Source organism: Hippocampus bargibanti, linkage group LG09 (assembly GCF_051943395.1).
Source record: "Hippocampus bargibanti isolate YZ-2025 linkage group LG09, ASM5194339v1, whole genome shotgun sequence".
Taxonomy (NCBI): Eukaryota; Metazoa; Chordata; class Actinopteri; order Syngnathiformes; family Syngnathidae; genus Hippocampus; species Hippocampus bargibanti.
The window spans coordinates 5122501-5143823 of NC_142742.1; the positions used below are offsets into that span (position 1 = coordinate 5122501).

A 21323-nucleotide genomic window follows, 5' to 3' on the forward strand; every position below is an offset into this window, starting at 1 on the left:
CTTGAGGAATGATCCCTTGTAAGTGCTTTCTCTGTGATCATTTTATCTAGTTCCTCATCGATTCTGTTCTGTTTAGCTGGGTTGATAGCTTTTTGCATCAAGTGTACATATGGCTTGTGCGGGTTATTGGTGGAGCCTGATTGATGGGAATTTTAACCTTGCGGTCTACACTCTGCCTTTCAACTATCAATGTTGAAACAAGTTCAAATGTCACTGTTTTCTATGCATTTTGTCACTCTCTCTCTCTGTGGTCTGCCTGTCTCTTTAATGTTTAAACCACCGCCCCTCAATGCTGCGTTCTTGACCAATCACGTGGCTTTAACCGAAGACTGGGGCAGGGAAAAGAGGAAAAAAAAAATGTCGGGTGCCATTTTCTTTTTTGGAGAATGGCTTCACTCTCTATGTCTGTCTGTAACAGCCCCTAGCCCCTCACTGCTGCGTTCTTGACCAATCACGTGGCTTTAACCAACGACTGGGGGCGGGGAATAGAGGACCAAAACAAGCCGGCTGCCATTTTCTTGTTAGGAGGACGGGCTCGTTCGCGAACGACACATCACTCATTGTGGCAGCTCCGTGTGTATCCCGAAAAATAGTTTGTATGCCAAGGTAAAATGTTCATCAATTTAACGTTCGTAAACCGAAAAGTTTGTAAGCCAAGGGGTTTGTAAACCGAGGTATCACTGTATATTGAAAAAGTTTGAAAATACATCATTCATTGGGGGTGCGCCTTAAATATGAGAAAATATGGTTTAAAAAAATTCAGTGGTCACAGTAATTTCTGAATGTTTGTCTTGTCATTTTTTTAACAAATTGTAAAAAAGAAAAGTTACATCACAAACAAAGAGAATTTTTGATGGTCATAGTTAGACACTTGAAATCGACTATTTGAAGTAAAACAGCTGCGAAAACTTTTTTTTGGGGGGTGGGGGGGCATGGTTCATGTTCAAAGCACCATTTCTTTCAGACCAACATTCACTCACAGTGAACAAGGATGCCCTTCACGTTTGATTCATTCGTCCCATTGTTTGCCCACAGTGCTGCGAGAGCGGTAAACAACCACAAAGTGATTAGTTTGACCCGGGTCACCGTCCTCCTCTGTGACAGGTGGCTGACAGGTGAGCCCTGGCGATCTCACAGTGACATCTGTGTGACAGCTGCGTTTGCACTCCAAATCATAATAGCAACAGTTATGAGCCCATAAATAAATAAATAAATAAATACATAAATAAAACACAACTCACTGTGAGATGCTGAAATAACCACGCCCTCATGATGTTGGTGGCCACTTTGGGAAAAATGCCTCGTTTCTTCTGCCTCTTCTTATCCTTATCCGGGTCGTCGTCGTCGCCTGTGCCGGGTGATGCCACACTGTTGTCTAAACCATCTCCTGGGCGGAAAATAAAGCCTGCGTGAGACAATAAAATGCCGCACAGGCATACCAGAGCGCGTCTGGTGAAGGATGGATAAACTTGACAAATACCACAGCTGATAGCTAAGAGTGAAGTTAAAGGCAACACAGTGATTTTTTTTTTATCTTCCCGCTGTTATGAATTGAATATATGAAGGCGGGGAGGTGGTTAGGGGGGGAGGCGGTTGGGGATTTAGATGGCCTTAGACAAAGGCCTGTGCTGAGTGAGGGGTTTACATTGAGACCTAGCACAGTTGTTCTATACTCAAGGGCATGTACAAGACGATGGTGTGGGGTGGGAGGTGGCGTGGGGGGTAGCGGGTTAAGAGATCAGATATACAGGGCTGTAATTTTTAACATAAAGTACGAATCATTTACTCAATTATTTTTTGCAAGCTTGACGTAATGAAAGGCATAGCGGATCAGTGACGTGCAGTCAGTGGAGGCAGGTGTGGCAGTGCCTCACCTATCATCATGGAAAGCTGTCATGGAAATATCAAATGAAAAAATAAATTAAACAGTTAGATGTATTTAGTGATTTGTACTTTAAAGTTCTTGTCCATTTAACTTCACCGTTTTAGGATTTTTTTCAAAATCGCTGAATTTTCACATTTACCGTTCAAATACGAAGTAGAGACGAGCGGTGATGTCTTGATGACGTCAGTGCCTCACCAGCCATGAACCTCACCGCACGTCACTGTAGCGGATGTGTATGAAATTCATGTTCATAAGGGTGGCGGGACGGTGGACGACTGGTGAGCATGTCAGCCTCAAAGTGCAGAGGCGTAAGGTTCGATTCCCATACCTGTCTACGCGGGGCGGTTGGAAATCTTACAAATACAGTGATACCTCATCTTATGAATGCTTTAGCTAACAAACTTTTCGCCTTGCGAACATTACATTCGCGATAATATAATCTTGGCATACAAATTAGTTTTCAGGAAACACACGAAGCGCCACCGTAGCTGCTGGACTACTTTTCCACACCCACTTTCTTTGAGTGCACTCAGTGCAGACGTGGTTTGTTACGGAGTGGATACTTTTGCGACCGAAAAAGACAACACCACAGGCTCGTGTTCAGCCGAAGAGGACATTATGGTGGAGCAGAAGAAGAAAAACGAGAAACACGAACAAGATGCGTGTTTGTGTGACTTAGCGTCCCAGTACCAGTATGCTAAGTCGACCATTGTTACGTGTGGCTAATGGTGTTTCTGTGTTGTCTAAGCAACGGTCTCAAGCAATAGAAGAGGTTGAAAAACTTCTGTTTATTTGGATTAATGAAAAGCAGCTAGCAGGGGACAGTGTGTGAGGGTATTATCGCTGAGAAAGCACGGCATCTTCACTCGGATATCATCAAGAGGCAACTCCATCAACAATCATTACAAAGGTAAATAAAACGACTTTATTATACAGTACTGTTTATTTCTTTAATTACAATACAATAGCATATTTATTATACATAAAATAAGGTATATTTTGTGTAGTTTTAAGGCTTAATTTGTAGAAAACTATGTTTTATGGCGACCTGGAAACAAATTATTCTCGTTTTTAATGGTTTCCTATGGGAAATTAATGTTTTTCGCCTTACACACACTTTCTGGAAGCCATTTAAATTCGTAAACGAATGTATCACTGTAATAGCATAAATCCTTACAAAATGGTGATTAATCTTACTATTTATAGAGAGTATTTAAAATGAAACAACATAACTTTTTTTTAATAACGGGGTCAATGAGGTCAAAATGTACGGAAGAGAATTAAGGTCAAAGAAGAAAAACAATGACGTTGGTGTGATTCTCACTTTTATCTCAGAATTCAGACTTTAAAGTGAGAATTCTGATTTTAAAGTCAGCATTTTAAGCTTAAAATCACACCTCACACCTCCTTCTCCTTACAATTAGCATAGCTAGCATCTATGCTAATTTTTTAATGTCCAACTCCAACTAAAAAAAAGTACGTTTTTATTTCTCCACCCCATTTTTCCTCTTTCTGTCCCCCTTACATTAATTGTGCATTAGCAAAAAATGATTTACTTTTAACACTGGTGCTTATTTTTTTCTTGCCCTTGGGGCTCAGATGCCTTGAAAGCCTACCTTGAGGGCATCTAAATTATGAATCTAAAAAAAAGTCCTCCACTCAGGCAGCGAAGGACCGCGGACATTCCCCCTAAATTTGAAACTTGGCACGTCGGCGCGTTTTTGGCGCGGCGTCAATCACAAGTACCTATATGAGCGCTAATCTCGCATAAATATTTGAACTAATAACATTAAAAAACGGATGGGAGCAGACTGTGTGTAATCAAAATGCAAAATAAATGAAGAATACAAGGACGGCAGTGTGAGGATCCGAATTCTAACGAGTCCCCCTTTCCTCTTTCAGTTCTTTCTGTCCTTGTTTTCCTTCCGCATCATTAGTGCCGAAAAAAAAATGGCGGGCGGGGGCGGGGGTGGGGGGGTAGTTGGGGGGAAAACAGAGAAGTGCCGACTTAGCACTCGGCGTGTGAAGTCAAAGACGCAACAGCCCCTCTGAGGGACATATGGGGGGTGTTGTCGTTGGACAACGGACATTCATTAAGTCGGCCCAGCGCCGTAAATCCCGGCGTTAAGTACGAATCCTTGTTCAGGAAAGCCTAAAACAATAAACTGCGAAGGGCGGGAGGGTGGGGGGGGGGCTTCCTGAGAAACGCGACTACATGCGGAAGTCAACAACATGACGCTTTTTTTGTGTGTGTGTGTTTTTGAGTATATCCCACTCCCGCTGTGAGCGGTCAAGGCCTCACGTGGCGGGACCTACACGTTGGGCCAAAAAGGGCGGGCAGATTAATTTTATTGACGTTTCCATTTTCACTGTCATGCGATAGTCTGCGCTAGCAAAAAAAAAAAGCACCGGCGCCATGGCACGAGGTGACCCAGAGCGCATTTACCGAGTGACCTGTCACTTCATTACCCAGCATGCTTGTTGCCGCCCACCTTCTCCGCCTACGAAAAAGAAACCCGAGCTTTCAGCTCCTCCTTAAAGATGTCATCTCTGATACCCTCCAAGGCCTTATTACATATTTGCTATCTATTAGCTAGCTAGCTAGCTTTCTATCTATTTGAGTTACTTTCAGGTTGAGTGAACGCTGGCACGTGTGGCTGCCGCTGCTCACCCACAGAAAAACTTATCCTGTGACTGTAAAGTGACCTTGAGAGACACCCTGAACCGCTAGCCAACCAAAACCATGGCGCATACATAGATGAACATCCATCTGCGCTCAAACACACACAGAGGGACAATTTTGATGTTTCATTAACTCATTCACCGCCAAAAGATGTGCAAAAATGTTTCCACTCCAGTGCCAGGGTTATTGTCATTTTCACTCAAATTGCAGGACCCGAAGAATTTTGAGTTTTAGGCCTACATAAACATAAACATTTAATCCAAAAATCCAAAAAACTTAGACGCCCTTCTTTCATCAGAAAAAAAAGGTTAATTCCTAAGTTATATGAGTCTGGACTTATCTGTGCTTCAAATGGGGGTGGCTGTACAAAATGCAATACATAAATATTGATTTGTATTTAACAACAACTAAAGCTACAAAAAAGCGCTAACAAGGACACAAGGCAAATGCTGCCCCATCGTGGAATGGGAAAAACATTCCAGAGGTCTGGCCAGCGCTTTATCAGCACCCCCGCAAAAAAAAAAAAAAAAAAAAAAAAACAGACAACTTTGTAAATAGTGCTCCACGTCACACTTTTAAATTCGGGAACGGCAGCGAACGAGTTAACCCGCTACGTGTGTTTTCAGAATGCGGTAGGAAACTGGAATACCCAAAGAAAAGCCACTTTTTTGTCTTTTTTTTTAACTGGTGCTGGCCAAAACCTGTCAAGTTTCCAGACATCATGCCATGTGGGATACACCAAGGTCTTCAACGTCCATGTGTTTAGTCACAAAAATAATAATCATAATAATAAATAAATTACAAAACAAGGCCAAAAGGTGAAAAAAAAAGGGTGTGAAAAGACAAAGAGCGAGAAAAAGGAGCACAAGAATAAAGAACAAGCAACTTGCTCAACCTCATTACATCTAAAGGAAAGCCGACGCTTTGCATCAATCCCCCTCCTCACCCCAACCTCCTTTCTGAGGAGCCAGAGAAGGAACGCCGCAGGGCAAATTGTCCCAAACCCTAATGGCTTCTGACTGTTCCCTGGCAACTCTGCCATTCCAACCTGTGCGGATGCGTACGCTGGGAAAAAAAAAAATGGAGGCAGAGGAGACGAGGGGAGAGTCGAACCAAAAAAAAAAATGCAGAGGCAAGAGTAGGGGGGAGAAAGCGTCCCATCATCCGGCCATGTGACACAGATGGGGGTTGGCTATTAGGAGGCAGCCAAAAGGCCTCGGGGAGCTGAGATGCTGGAGTGTAGCCTCAGGCAATTTTTGGGGAAAAAAAGCAGCACCCTTGGAGATGGGGCGGTGGGGAGGGAGGCATGGAGGGGAGCCGCCCCCCTCCCCCGCTTTCCTTCTCCAGCCGTGCCGTGACTAGAGCTCTGTTTAAAACGTTAGTGCATCTTATTCTTTCATAACTTTGCTGCTGTGAAATGTAAATTTCTCCACTGCGAGACTAATAAAGGCAAATCCAATCCAATCCAATCCAATCATTGTAGACCAGTGGTGTCAAACATACGGCCCGAGGGCCGGAACCGGCCCCGAGGAGGTTTGATCAGGCCCGCAGGATAATTTAAAAGTGGAGAAAAAAAATGCACAAACGAAATAGAATTCATATTTTTAACGAGGTGCAATTCAAGGATTGGCCACTAGGGGGCCAGAGTGGTGCTGTTTCGAGCAACATAGAAGAAAACAGCGGGGTTTTTTTTTTTCAACCGCGGTCTTTTTTTCAACCGGGGTTTGACCACCCTCATTCGCCAAAATGCAGATTTGAAGGGCAAATTTGCCTCCGTAGGCCAGGACAAATTTTATCAGTATCTACTACCAAGGTACCCTGAATTAACAGCCCTGGATGCTAACGTTTTGTGCATGTTTGGAACAACCTATCTTTGTGAACAAATCTTCTCAGTAATGAATATCATTAAAACAAAATGCGTTCAAAGCTCACAAACAGTGACATGAGTTTGACACCCGTTTTAGACGGATCGGTGGTATAACGCAAGAAACAACAGGGAGAATCAAACAAGTCCAAGAGTGCGCTCGGCTGGTATACACGACCCCCCCCCCCCCCCCCCCCCGCCCCACGCACCCTCATATCCCCCTCTTCTCAACTCGTCACCGGTGGCTGCTTATTAAAAATGCATTCACATATATCTTGGCTGCGAGTAAATTGGTCTCGGGGCTGAGCTCATTAACGGGCCGGCGGAGGAGGACTGTAAACACGGCGCAACTATTGCTTGTCTAACGTATTAGCGGACCGGGGGTGAGGTTGCTTTTATTTTCCAAGTTTGGCGGGGAAAAAAAGGGTTGGCAGCAAAAAAAAAAAAAAAATCAATTAATCATTTGTCTAAATAAATAAATACCAAAAATCAACAAAAAAAATCAATAATTAAATTAATTATAAATTAATAAATACATAAAATAAAAATGACTACATAAATCAATTGAAATAAATTAATTATTAAAAATAAATAAATAAATAAATAAATAAATAAATAAATAAATAAATAAATAAATACATAAATACATAAATATAAACAAATAAATGCATCAATGAATTTAAAATAATTACCTAAAAATAAATAAATAAATAAATAAACACATAAATAGGTAAATAAACAAAGAAATGCATAAATAAAATTAAAATTACGACATAAAAAATTTAAAATACATCATTAAAAATACAAAAAATATATATATAAATACATATATACGGATAAATAAATGAATATAGAAATACATATATACAGATAAATAAATAAATAAATAAATAAATAAATAAATAAAATTAAAATGACTACATAAATGAAATTGAAATAAATGAATAATTAATAATAAATAAATATCTAAATAAATAAATAAATAAAATTAAAATGACTACATAAATGAAATTGAAATAAATGAATAATTAATAATAAATAAATAAATAAATGCATCAATGAATGTAAAATAATTACGTAAATAAAATTAAAATTACCTAAATAAAATTATATAAATAAATAAACACATACATCGATAGGTAAATAAACAAATAAATGCATAAATAAAATTAAAATAACGCCATAAATTGAAATACATCATTACAAATAAAAAATATATAAATACATATATACAGATAAATAAATGCATATATACAGATGAATAAATAAATAAATAAATAAATAAATAAATAAATAAATAAATAAATAAATACGTTTGTCTGGAAATTGGTGATTTGATTCATGTTGAATCAGATTTTTTTTTTTCCCCAGGTCCATTTCAATCCAAAACAAGAACCGATTAATTTCAAAAAAAATCTTTTATTGATTACTTTTGAATAAAGATATTCCATCTGTCCATCTCCATCCATTGGCAGGGGACACCCTGAACTGGTTGACAAATAATCGCCGAATATCTATAATTTTGTAAGTGTGTGTAAGGCACATTCCCAGTGCATGGTGTATTTTCAAACTTTTTCCTTATATAAGGCACACCAGATGATAAGGTGCACCTTCAATGTATGAAAAAGTTTTTCAAATATTATACATAAATCCAGGTAACATCCGACTTATGACCGGCTCGACTTACAACCGCCCGTACATACGACCACGACCTCCAGACCCTATTTTTTAAATTTCTATTCAACGCCTGGCATCGCAATGCGCTTGCAGGCCGGCAACGCGTATGCCAATTTTTGGCCAGCCAGCATCTCACACTCGCACAGCAATCGACCGTGTGATGGCACCAGAAGGGAGAGTTTGCGAGTCATTCAGCCACCAAGTCTTTATAAAACATTTTGAATATATTTCGACTTACGACCATTTTGACGTACGGCCATTTTGACTTACGACCGTTTGTTTCGGAAGGGAACCATGTGGTAACTCGGATGTTACCTGTATATACAAGTTTTGCAAACATTGCCAAGTTTGTAGTTGCTGGGCATGCTAAATTACAAGCTACAATATAGGGGTGCATTTTTTAATGTTTTTTTTCTGAGATATTGAGCTCCCCCCACCACCTCCTGACACCCTTCACTCGACATCCTATTTCACCACCTCTCGCCCCGCAGGCCACGGAGAATGAGGAGAAAAGAAGAGAAGGATTTAGGACCTCCCAACCAACCTAAGCAGCATTTAGCACATTCAACACCACCCACCCCCCAACCCTCCCCCCATCTCCCACGCACACACATTCACAAATGGCCGCGCAATAGGAGAAGCGGTAGGAGCTCCGGCCGGCGCTTTTGTCCATCTGGTTACCCCCTTTTATTTACTCTGGATTTACGGAGGGGCTCTTTGCCGCTTTTGGGACCACATGCCCCGAAATGCGCACTTAATCACGCATGCAAAAACATGCAGAGAAGTGTTCACACTAATGGAATGGCCCAACCTTGGTGGGAGATGACATCACTTATGACTAGAAATGTATGTTACGTTACGTTAGCCATGTCAGGCACTTGTAGGTACAAAATAGCGTCTCAACCATATAACTTAGCATTCAAAAGTTGGGCTCAGATTACTTCTATGACAATTTTCCAGTTGCAAATAATACAGTATTTAGAATTTTATGGATATTTATTGTCAGGAGTTCATCAGAATCAGAATCATCCTCATTGGCCAAGTCGCTGGAAAAGGTAGTGGGTAGGGTGCGGAGGGTCCAGTCGGATTTTTCCGCGCTCTTCTCTTGATTTTTTTTTTTTCCGGCGTTTAACCGTTTGTTGGCATGATACCCTCATGTGGCTTCCATCCATCCATTTTCCGTACCGCTTATTCCTCATTAGGGTCGCGGGGGGTGCTGGAGCCTATCTCAGCTGTCTTCGGGCACGACGCGGGGGATACCCTGAATTGGTTGCCAGCCAATCGCAGGGCAATGTGGCTTCAACATTTAAAAGTAAGGCAACCGTTTTCAGATATTGATCTGGGCATGGATAGAGATTTGCAAGTGGATTCTGGTGACCCTGGGTTGACCTTTTCCAACATTAAACTGTCCATAGAGAGAAAAACTCTCCCAAAAACTGGAACTCACTTCCACCTAACATCCGTAAGATTGACTCCCTTCCTACTTTCAAATCCTACCTCAAAACCCACCTGTTTAAACTTGCATTCATGGTCTAGTTTAATCTGCCATTTTTTATTTATCATTTTATTCATGGTTTTATTGTTCTGTGTGTTGTTGTTTTATTATAAAGTGGCCTTGGGTCTTCAGAATGGCGCTTGTAAATTACATGTATTATTATTATTATTATTATTATTATTATTATTGTTGTTAAAATGGCTTCATACCCTGAAAATCCCAAGTTTGGTGATGATTATTTTAATATTTTCAAAGGTTGAAGTGGGTTAACATTAAAGGACAACCGACGTCTCCGGACAAGTTGTGTCCATAATTTGTAAAATGGCTTCAAATGACTTCTACTAAGCGTATTTTAATAAGATTCCACCGCATATAGCTATATTTTACGTTTTAAGACTCGCGCTGAACATTCAGGAAGTCTTGTTTTTGAGTTGGTGACGAGTCCTCACGTGACGTCAGAAAAGGACCGCCTCCTGACAGCAAAAAAAGATGCATTGTGGCGTATTTCCATCACGTCAAAGTATTTTGCTGTACTGTTTTTTTTTAAACCTTGTGTTACATCCAAAAGCCTCCAGCAGAGGGAGTCCAAGCTCCATGGAAGGAATTTATCAGCCGGTGGAAACGGGCTGATTCATTCCTCACAGCTCGGTGGCCATTTTTTTGCCTCTTTTTGGGTGATACATTTGCCCCCAATGTTGCCTCAAAATGACACGGAATACATTTTTTAATCGATTGCAAACATGTATGCTTTCCTCTTCAGAACTATTTGAATCATATTCATAACTGGATGTGTAACAAGAAAGCATATTCTCCGAATCTGAAGCCATTGTTTTTATTCTCCGGCAATGCAAGACGTCTTGGCGTGACGTCACGAACTGGGGGCGGGACTTTCTGAAAATGCCCAATTCGCAGCTCAATATTTTGCAGATTTTTGACACTTTAAGTCATTTTTATTGGTGTTTTGCATTTGAATAAAAATATCATTCTGCGTGTTTTGGGTATTTTAGATGCTATAAGACATTTTTCTGATGTCAGTTAAAAAGCAAAAAAGTGACGTCGGTTGCCCTTTAAAGCAAGCAACTTTTCAGAGTTGTCTTCCTTGGTGTCCGCTAACTTTTTGGCTGGAATTACGCACTACTTCTGGTAGAGTCGGTGACTACTGACAAAATGAAGGCTTTTGAATGTGTCTTATACACCGAAAAATACAGCCATTGTTTATTTATTTATTTCAAGCCAAACCTGTGTCGTCTTTTTTTTTTTTTTTTTCCTCACTGATTATTTCCTGATCTGTGCTTAAACAAGCGGCAAGCCCCCCTCGCACCGGACTATAAAACAACAGCTTAGTAAACAGCCAGCATGCTGACAAATTGGTAACGCTCGGGCCGGAGTCATTAACAACCCTAAAACCTGTCAGAGCAATTACAACAAACTCTCTCTCCCTTCAACAAGGCTACGTGCCAAACTCAGATGTCACCCACCCCCCACCGAAACCTTTTTTTTTTCTTCTTCCCTCTCCTTCCACCACCGGGAAAGCGGCTAAAGGTGAAAAAGGCAAAACCGCCATGCCTTGCTCTCCACTTTTGCTCCGCCGCCCAACAATCATGAGACAAACCCTTCCAAAACGCAGCTGTACTGGCGGCGACGACTCAACGGCTGCGCTTGCATGAGAGGTAATGCGTAGTTGTCTCCCCCCCCCCCCCCTCCCAAAAACACATCATTAAGTGTTCCCTTAATGAAGTGGAATAAGAGCGTCTAATTAGATGGCTTTTACGTGCGAGGAGCAGAGGCAGTCATGCAGTAAGAAGGAAGGCGGGGGAGGGAAGAAAGGTTCACCGGGTGGGGTGGTAGTTGCTCAACAACTCTTGCACACCCTTCCCCAAACACCCTCCTCCTCTCTCTCTCTCTCTCTCTCTCTCTCTCTCTCTCTCTCTCTCTCTCTCTCTCTCTCTCTCTCTCTCTCTCTCTCTCTCTCTCTCTCTCTCTCTCTCTAAACCCCCTAACCCTGCCATCAGGCAAATATCTCTCTGTCATCCCCGGAATGCCGGAGATAAGTATCGCCTCTCCGTCGATATAAGGCCGAGCCGCCGTGACCCCTTCCGCCGCACAACAAAATCAGAAGTCAGTTGTTTTGAAAGAACCCGTTTGGGGGAGGGAGAGGAGGGGTGGGGGGCATTTGTTTTGGGTTTTCCATTTCGAGCCCATCAAAGTACTTGCTGATGCAAAGCTTATCCAATTGACATTTGGATGGATGAAGTACTTTTAGAAGTTACATGATAGATCACAGGGTGGGTAAAGGGGGTGCTCTGTGTTCCATTTAGGACCATTTGCGCTTTTTAATCTGTTAGCAAGTGAAACAATCTGTGAATTGGGAGGTGACGGGTGTTCAGGCGGATGGATATCTTACAAAGGTTTTCCAATAGGATGGTAATGATGAGTAATCTTCTTCTAAAATGAATTTCACAAAATAGACAGGTTTCAAGTCAAAGTACTTTATATTTAACTGCAATGCTGATAACACACCTTGTTTTACTTTATTCTATTCGATTCTATGTTACAGCTTCAAATGTTGTTAAAGCGCGATATAAATCAATCTGATTTTTATTGTATTGTATTATATTCATTTAATTTAATGTTATTTAATCTATTATATATACAGTAAAGTCTCGTTATATCGATATCGGATATATCGATAGTCCCGGTTATATCGATACTATTTCTCTGCACGCACGGAGAAAATTACATGCAAACAGGGTCGGATATATCGATAGTCCCGGTTATATCGATATTTTTTCGGACTCCCTTGAATATCGATATAACGAGACTTTACTGTATATATATATATATATATATATATATATATATATATATATATATATATACATATATCTATATATAGTTATTTTACTCTATTCTATTTATTTTTATTCCATTCTTCTCTATTCTATTCCTTTTATTTTATTTATATTGTATTTTATTGTTTTATTCTCTTATTCTCTGTTTTTATTCTACTACAGTAAAGTCTCGTTATATCGATATTCTCGGGAGTCGGAAAAAATATAGATATAACCGGACTATCGATATATCTGATCCTGTGGCATGTAAATTTTCTCCTTGCGTTCATAGAAATAGTATCGTTAATAAGCAGTACTATCGATATAACGAGACTTTACTGTATATTCTATTCTATTTTATTTTATGTACAGTGATACCTCGGTTTTCGACCATAATCCGTTTCAGAAAACTGTTCAAAAACCGATTTGTTCAAAAACCAAAACAGCACTTTCCATTAAAATCAATATACAAATCTTAATCCGTTCAAAGTCTAGAAAACAACTTTTTAGCTATTTAATCGCATAAACCGGATAGAAACTTAATAATAGAGCAGGTCATGTGTAAAATTCTATAAAAACAAACTTTTATTTTCACCAATTTTTAACAACATTAACATCTGTACATAAAAATCTCTCTTTGGGTAAACACAGGGCACACTAACCATCCTGTGCTTGCTTTAAAATCATACTATTCAGGACATCTTAACCAAATATATCAGCATTTTCGCAAAAATAAAACAACGATATTAATGCGTCGGTCACAATGAGACAATGAGGGAGATGTGACATCTAAGGAAGTGACGTATAAGGAAGCACAGGATAGTCGAGTGATGCATTCAGATGCACTCAGTTTGGTTGAGAACCAAATTTCGGTTGTATACCGGGGCATAAAAAATATGATATTTTTGGTTGAAAACAGAATGAGAACCGAGATGTTCGAAAACCAAGGTTTGACTGTATATGTATTTATTTGTATTCTATTCTATTATATTCATTTTATTTTATTGGAGTAAGCATTTTTATTTGTATTTGTATTGTTTTTTATTTTTTTTATTTTTATTTTTATTTTTATTTTTATTTTTATTTTTATTTTTATTTATTTTAACCTGGTCACAATCCAATTTCTAAACAAATACAAGAAAATGGGCCCAAATGTCCCCAACTTCCGTTTCCACCGACCGGAATAATGTACGGGTGCATTCTACTGTTTATAAGGTGGTAGGGGTCTAACAAGGCCCATAGGAAATGACGATGCGTGAAAGCGGAAAAAAAGAGGCCGGCATTTGCAGATGTCAGGAGCCAATCTGGATGAATGGCAAAAAAAAGGGGCTAAATTGCAGGGCTGGGTGGTAAACTCAAAGGGAGTTCAGATTGGCCCTTCACTCAGATGCCAAGGGTGAGTGGTTAATGAAGGGGCTTTGTCTACCCACCAGACGTTTCACCCTCTCTGGGGTTCCTGAACAACACTTGTTTTCGAATCTCCTTGACCAAATACGCCACAAAGAGTAATTTTGATCACCGAAACTTTGAAGAATCAAACATGTTCACGCCGGCGTTTGTTTGAATTGTACAAGAGACGAGAAAAACGGCCATCCTGATGAGCATACTTGGGCATTAAATATTTAAGTCGAGGGGTTCCTCAAAGCGAGTGAGGCAATACTGAAATAAAACAATGATCATTCCTTTCAGCACACGTCTTATCACTTTTAACCTGGCAAACAATTCACCATCCAAATCGAGTGAAATCGAAACGGATATTGATAATAATAATAATAATAATAATAATAATAATAATAATAATAATAATACATTTTATGTCTAAGCGCCTTTCAAAACTCTCAAGGACACAACAGCTGCAGCTGCAACAAAGCGCTTCACATCATGGTCAACATAAAGCAACATAATAAACAAAACAGGAACATAAAAACAGTCAAAAACATCAATCAAAAACATGTACTCTATGATATTTGAGTACAAGACAAACACTACATGAGGCAATCTAGATGAAAGAAGAGAGGATAAAAGCCTCCTTTTCACCAGTGGATCAGAGATGTCACGGTGGAATGTGCACGTCTGCTACAAGCTAAATGTTGAACGCAGACACAAAGCTGTCGCGTCCATTGACAAAAAGAGATTGTATCACATCACATGTCCCACGTACTGTAAATCCGCTTCATTTCCAAGCCGCGACAATTCCACATATGCATCGGTGTACTGCGCTGACGCTCCTTTCGCGGGCTCCTCATGCCATATTTTGACGCATCTTTGGTAAAAATGCACACATGACGGTTTTGTGTTGCCATTGAGCACAAAATTTCATGGTAAAATATAATAAAAAACAACAAGTTAAGGATTTAAAGATTGTTTTCGAACAGCATCTTTTAGCATGCCTGACAAACAACACATGCACATATATTGTGGCGCTAGAGGGGCCATAACAGATTTAAAGGTTTCTAATATACAAGTCAACCATCAGATTCAAGCTTCTCTGCAGTCTTCTCATCAACCAAACAGCATCAACTTTTTTTTCCTCTTTGTCTCTGCTCTTATTTTTTTTTCTTCCCACGAAATATCCTGGAGGCAAAGGAACAAAGCGAGCAGAACTGATTACTGCGCCACTGCCCCGCTTCGCCAGTCTAAACTCTGTTTGGCTTCCTAATGAGCTCACTAAAAAGCCAATTCATCACCCATAACCCCCTCGCAACCTGTCTTGAATCCCACCCCACCCCCGTCGCATCCCCCAACATTATGGTAAGTCGAGGAAAGTCCGTTTACAGACTCGAGGGTGTAGGTCAAGCGCTAGGAGGACTGAAAAGCGCCAGTCGTCGGGGAAATCACAACCGGCATCAAAATGTGCTCGCCAGATACTAAAACGTTTTTTTATGGCTAGCTTGATCTTGACACCACCCCCCCATGCCGCCCCCTCTTTTGCAACACCAAAGGTGTGCCGGCCTGGCCAGGAGGAAAGGAATGGCCAGTTTTGATGGTTACAATAGTTGTTTTCTCATCAGCGCTCGAGCTAGGGAATTTAATTTTCAGAATCTGCTGTCTCAAAGCACGTAATGAGACGGCAGAAATTCCCAAATTACGGAAAGCGAGCAGAAGGAAGAGCGGCCAAAGAGGTTCATTCTTCGTTCTGTTGAACTTCACATTGCTGCCTTGGATAAACTCCTGTTGGTATCGAAAATATTTAAAATAAAAATAGATCATTTCAATAGTTTTTAATAGGGTATTTTATGGATCTGGGAAATAAAAGTGGACTGAGAACAGAACCCTGCGGCACACCATTGTAAGCATATACAGCATAATGTCAGGACATACACCATGATATTTAATGCACTGAAACGGATATATAATTTCAAAACTATTTAATGGAACTGGGGAATAAAACTGGACTGAGAATAGAACCCTGTGGCACACCGTTGTAAGCATATAGAATGTTGGGACATACACCCTGATACTTAATATGCACTGTAACTGATATGTATTTTCCAAAAACAGGCAACACGCTTTTTATTGATTAGTCCAAAGGCTTTGGACTAATCAATAAAAAGCGTAGCATAATGTTATGATTTGTTGTTTCTTATTTGGTAGGAATTCGTGGCTATCAGCTCACACAACATACAGTTAACTCATTCACTGCCATTCCCGAATTTATTCGGGAATTGAAAAGTGTGACGTGAAGCGCCATTCGCAAATTTGATCGGGTTTTGTTTTTTCTTGCGAGGAAGGTGCCGATAAAGTGCTGGTCAGACCTCTGGCAATGTTTTTTTTTTCCCCTCCGATGAAGAGGCAGCATTTGCCTTTTGTACAGAATCAAAAAGCCTTGAATAGTCCCACAATGTGGAAATTCATAACAATGAAGCCACCCTCATTTCATACTCAGATAACTCCAGATCGATATAATTTAGGAATTAACATTTTTTTGTGATTGAAGAAGAGGTTTCTTATGCTGGATTGAAAGTTGATGCAGTCATAAAACTCAATATTCTGTGGGTCCGGCAATTTGAGTTAAAATGACAAAAACCCTGGCACTGGAGTTGACACATTTATGCGCCTCATCTGGCAGGGAATGAACACGCCTCGTGGCAGAAAGATATAGAGAGATTTTTATGTACAGATGATAATGTTGATGTTAAAAATTGGTGAAGATAAAAGTTTGTTTTTATAGAATTTTACACATGACCTGCTCTATTATTAAGTTTTTATCCGGTGTATGCGATGAAATAGCAAAAAGTTGTTTTCTAGACTGAACAGATTAAGAATGTGTACATTGATTTTAATGGAAAGTGCTGTTTCGGTTTTTGAACAAATCGGTTTTCGAACAGGTTTCTGAAAAGAAAATCGGAAATTTTTATCAGGAATTTGAAAAAAATGCAGTGCAATTTATTACGAATGCTAACCGGTGCATGCCTATGCAGTTTATACAAGCAAATAACCCCCAAAAAATCTATACACAGTCTGCCAAAATTCCCAAATATGCTTCTTCCATAACCTGAATTAACACGTTTTTTTTAATGCATCTTTCCTCTTTGCATTCATTTGATACACAAATTCTCACGAGAAGAGGACCCAAAGGGTAAACAACAAAAAAAAATAAATACAAATCTCAGAAGCGAAGCCCAAAAAAGGGAGGAAAATATCTTGATTAGGTGCTTGCAAAGGTTCGTATGCGTACGTGTGCGCGTACACAAAGGAGAACGGCTGTAAACTCCCACAGTTCCTCATTACACCGAGTTCAAATGATCCTCCTGACACCTGAGCTGTAACCAAGAGATTACGGAATTGATGAATCCTTGCTTTAAAATGCGCCTGTTTTATTCTGCTTTAGTAATTAATTCTTTTTCCGATACGGTATTGATTAAGTGTAGCCCCTGATAAAGTTCAAACCCAGCCGGATCCCTGCGGGGGGTTTTCGGCTCGGCCCCGCGCCAGCGAGTCAATGAAAACTTCCTTCCCCATCGCCCTACCCACCCACCCCCCTTTCAGTCGGCATTAGTCTATGTCGGTGCAGTTTAGCCTCATAAATTAGTCTGATCCATCAGCATCGAGACATGCTTTTTCCATTTCATCACCGTCAACGAACTCATACGCACTATATAAATCAGACGGACTTTGTAGGTTGCGCAACATACCGTCAAAGACAATTGACGATTTATGGTTTGGCGTCGTGAATTAGCTTGAAGATGAGTTCAGATACGCTCCGCTTTGTTCAGCGGAAAGGTCAGTGCTGTTTGACAGTCTGAGGAGCCCCCAATGAGAAGAAAGGAGCGTTAGCGCACAGCGTCGATGCGACTGTGGAGTTGCCGCTGCTTGGAATTGAAGCGGATTTATAGTATGTGGGACAAGAGATGTGAGACCATCTTTTTTCGTCAATAGATGCTGCAGCTTCGTGTTTGCTTTCAACATTTAGCTGGTAGCAGACGTACATATTTCACCATGACGTCCCTGATCCACTGGTGAAAAGGAGGTTTTCATCCGCTCCTCTTTCATCGAGAACTGCTTCATGTAATCGTGTTTGTCTTGTACTCAAATATCATAGAGTGCGTGGGGATAGTCATTCAGTTTGCACAATTGTCCGTGTTTTTACGTTCCTGTTGTGTTTATTATTTTGCTTTGTGTTGACTAAGATAGTATTGGTCCCTCGGGCTCGTTTCAAGAGTAAGAATCCCTTTATTTTTTGAAAGAACTAAGGGCAAAGAAATGCTATCAATAACAGGTTATAATTGCATTTTTATGGGTGCAAAATAAGCCTTTACTCATATTTTCTTTTTTAATTTGTACATTTTTACCATGACGTCACTGATCCACTGGTGAAAAGGACACTTTGATCCTCTTTCATCAAGAACTGCTTCATACAATGAAGATGGCGCACAAAATGCTTAAGATTGAATGACTCTGTCGTGTGTGTTGCGTCACATTATTTGTTAGTTTTTTTTTTTTACTTCAAGATCGCGCAATGAGAGTGGCTGCCTTTACAGCAGCTCCTGTATTTTGTTTTTCTACTTCTTCCTTTCCTTTCAACTTACATTCTTCACTTTGCTGCTGTGAAATGTAAATTTATCCACTGCGAGACTAATAAAGGCTAATCCAATCCAATCCAAAGCACATGCAACAAACGTGCATTTTGGCACTCAAAAACGGTTACAAAAACCATAACAACTGTGGCGCATATCGTCGCAAGTTCATTCGCCAGCCCCGCTTGCTCTGATTCTCGCCAGAAAAAGCAGTGGCATGCATAAGAGGTTAGGGGGGTTGTAGCAAATGGAGCGGGAACAAGCATCTCCTGTCACAAAACTACGCTTTCATTCTCTTCATCGTCGCATTTTGTCATACAGTCGAGCGAGGCTCTCTGTCTCTCTCTCTCTGTCTCTCTCCAGAGAGGCAACTAGCGTAGAAATCAGTCGGCTTTACAACCGCGTCGAACCGCTCGCGTCTTGTCAAGAACCCTCACCTCATGGCGCCTTTACAAGTCAATAACCCGGTCCGGGTGTCCTCCGTTGGGCCTTGGCACAGATTCACCCCATCGCCATAGGAAATGCAACCGTTTGTGTTCGCTTTGTTTCGCTTTGAAATACTCGGAGGAGAAATCCAGAGAAAAAGATGTGATTTGGGAAAAAGCCACATACAAATTAGAAAGTAAGAAGTCACAAAAATTAAAATAAATTTAAATAAGATAAAACAAAATAAAATTGAATTGAATAAAAATTAAATACAATTAAATCTAATTAAATAAATTTAAATTAAATTGAATACAATAAAAATGATTACAGAAATTTAAATACAGTTAAATAAAAGAAAAATACATTAAATTTAATAAAAGAAAATTACTTTTAAATAAATTAAATCAAAACAAATAAATAAAATCAAATAAATTCAAATAAAGTTAAAATAAAACAAAATCAAAATAAAATTGAATAGAATAAATTCAAATTAAATAAAATTCAATCAAAATAAATCAAATTAAAATTAAATAAGATAAAATACAATTATATAAAATGAAATAAAAATAATCAAATGAAATTAAATACAATTAAATTAAATTAAAATTAAAATTAAAATTAAAATTAAAATTAAAATTAAAATTAAACAATGTGAATTTAATTTTTAAAAATACATCAATATCAAATCAAACCAAGAAAAACCAAGTGGAGCAGCTACTCAAAGTCTTTGTCATTACTTTGTGACAACCTCACGTCTTTCCATCATATTTCTCAGTACTTGAGATTTAGTCAAAATCCAAAGAGAGGCAACACTAGACCAAGGTAAGACTTACATAAAGTGGAGACGAAGAAACTCTTTAAGAAGTTAAGACCAAATTGTTAGCATAAAGTGTTAGCATCTTTCCTTCTTTTCTTCTGCGATGTTCCCCATTGTGGGACGATTAAAGCTTTTCTGATTCTGATTCTTTTAATCTAAACATCATGCGGGCTAAGATTAACAAATGAGTATTCGGTCTCACCAAAATGAGATGTCAAGAACTTGCTACTGTACTGCCTTGCTGGTAAGAATGGACCTGACTTCTAAATAAGCTCCTTGTCGCACAGCATCAAAAGTTCCAGAAGCCTCTTTCATGCCATTAATTAGCATCCGCGGCTTTTTGAAGCTCACTTTCTTTTCTTGTCTTTTTTTTTTTTTGGAGGGTTTATTGACGTTTCAATTCTCCCCTCACATGCACCCTCGGCCCTGTGATACCCTCAAGTCAGCTCCTTGAGATGGGAGGCTTGCTGTTGCAGAACGAGGGAAAAGCAGCTAGCGCGGGAACAACAGCCCCGCTAGCGGTTAGCCGGTAGCTAATAGCGACGCTTCTCAAGAGAGCCAAATCAAAGAACAAGGCCCTTAAACTCCAACAGGGCTTTAATGAGGGTCTTTCAAAAAGAACAATAAGCATGTAGTGTACACCAAAGGAAGCTTGCGGAGAGTAAGAGTGAGAGTAGCAAAAGGAAGCGAGAGCACATATCTGGTGATATAAACAACTAAAAAAAAAAATAAAAAAAAATAAAAACGGCACAATAAGGGAGAGAGTATTGAAAAATGAATCTTGTTTTTTTTTTTAGATAATTTTAGTTTGCTTTATTTCATTTTATAAACATGGAATGTACTTTTAATTCACTTATGTTCTTTTGTTTTAACGCTATCTTTCTTATTTGTACTTCAAAGTCAAAAAGCCTGTAATAGTCCCACAATGGGGACTTTTTTAACTCATTCACTGCCAGACATGTGCAAAAATGTATGCAGTCCAGTGCCAGGGTTTTTGTCATTGTCACTCGAATTCCAGGACCCACAGAATATTGACTTTTAGGACTACATATTCATTCACTACAGCATGAGAAACCTTACACTCTCTTCTCTCATCCGGAAAAATGTGTTAATTCCTAAATTATATGGCTTTGGAGTTATATGAGCTTGAAATGAGGGCGGATGTCCAAAATACAATGCAATACATATTGAATATTTTATTTTGTTTTGTTTTAATATTCTTAGGACTTCAAGATGGTGCCGCGAGAGTGGCTGCCTTTCCAGCAGCTCCTGTATTTAGTTTTTCTACTTCCTCCTTTCCTTTCCTCTTCCTTCCATAACTTTGCTGATGTGAAATGTAAATTTCTCCACTGTGAGACTTATAAAGGCTAATCCAATCTTGGTTTATATAGCGCTTTAACAACAGCTAGAGCTAGAACAAAGCGCTAACATGGAAAAAAAGGGAGATACTGCCTCCTTGTGGAAAAGAAAAAAATATTGCCAGAGGCCATGGCCAGCGCTTTATCGGCACCCAAGCATGAAAAACCAAAACCTGACCACATTCTGGAATGGCGCTCTACGTCATATTTTTAATTCCCGAATAAATTCGTGAATGGCAGTGATTGAATTCATTTCAGTCATTTTATTGT

The 21323-nt window shown here is 39.5% G+C and overlaps 1 protein-coding gene across 6 annotated transcripts in view; it reads right to left on the reverse strand.

Annotated features, from left to right (window-relative positions):
* Positions 1 to 21323, reverse strand: part of meis2a (Meis homeobox 2a) — a 145339-nt gene that overhangs the window by 86219 nt on the left and 37797 nt on the right. For 3 of the 6 annotated variants that reach the window (XM_089003980.1, XM_089003974.1, XM_089003976.1), the window contains exon 8: positions 1242 to 1405. In XM_089003980.1, the coding sequence (XP_088860106.1) occupies positions 1242 to 1405 (164 nt within the window). The remainder of the gene's footprint in view (positions 1 to 1241; positions 1406 to 21323) is intronic. The other 3 variants (XM_089003975.1, XM_089003979.1, XM_089003978.1) reach the window with 2 other exon arrangements.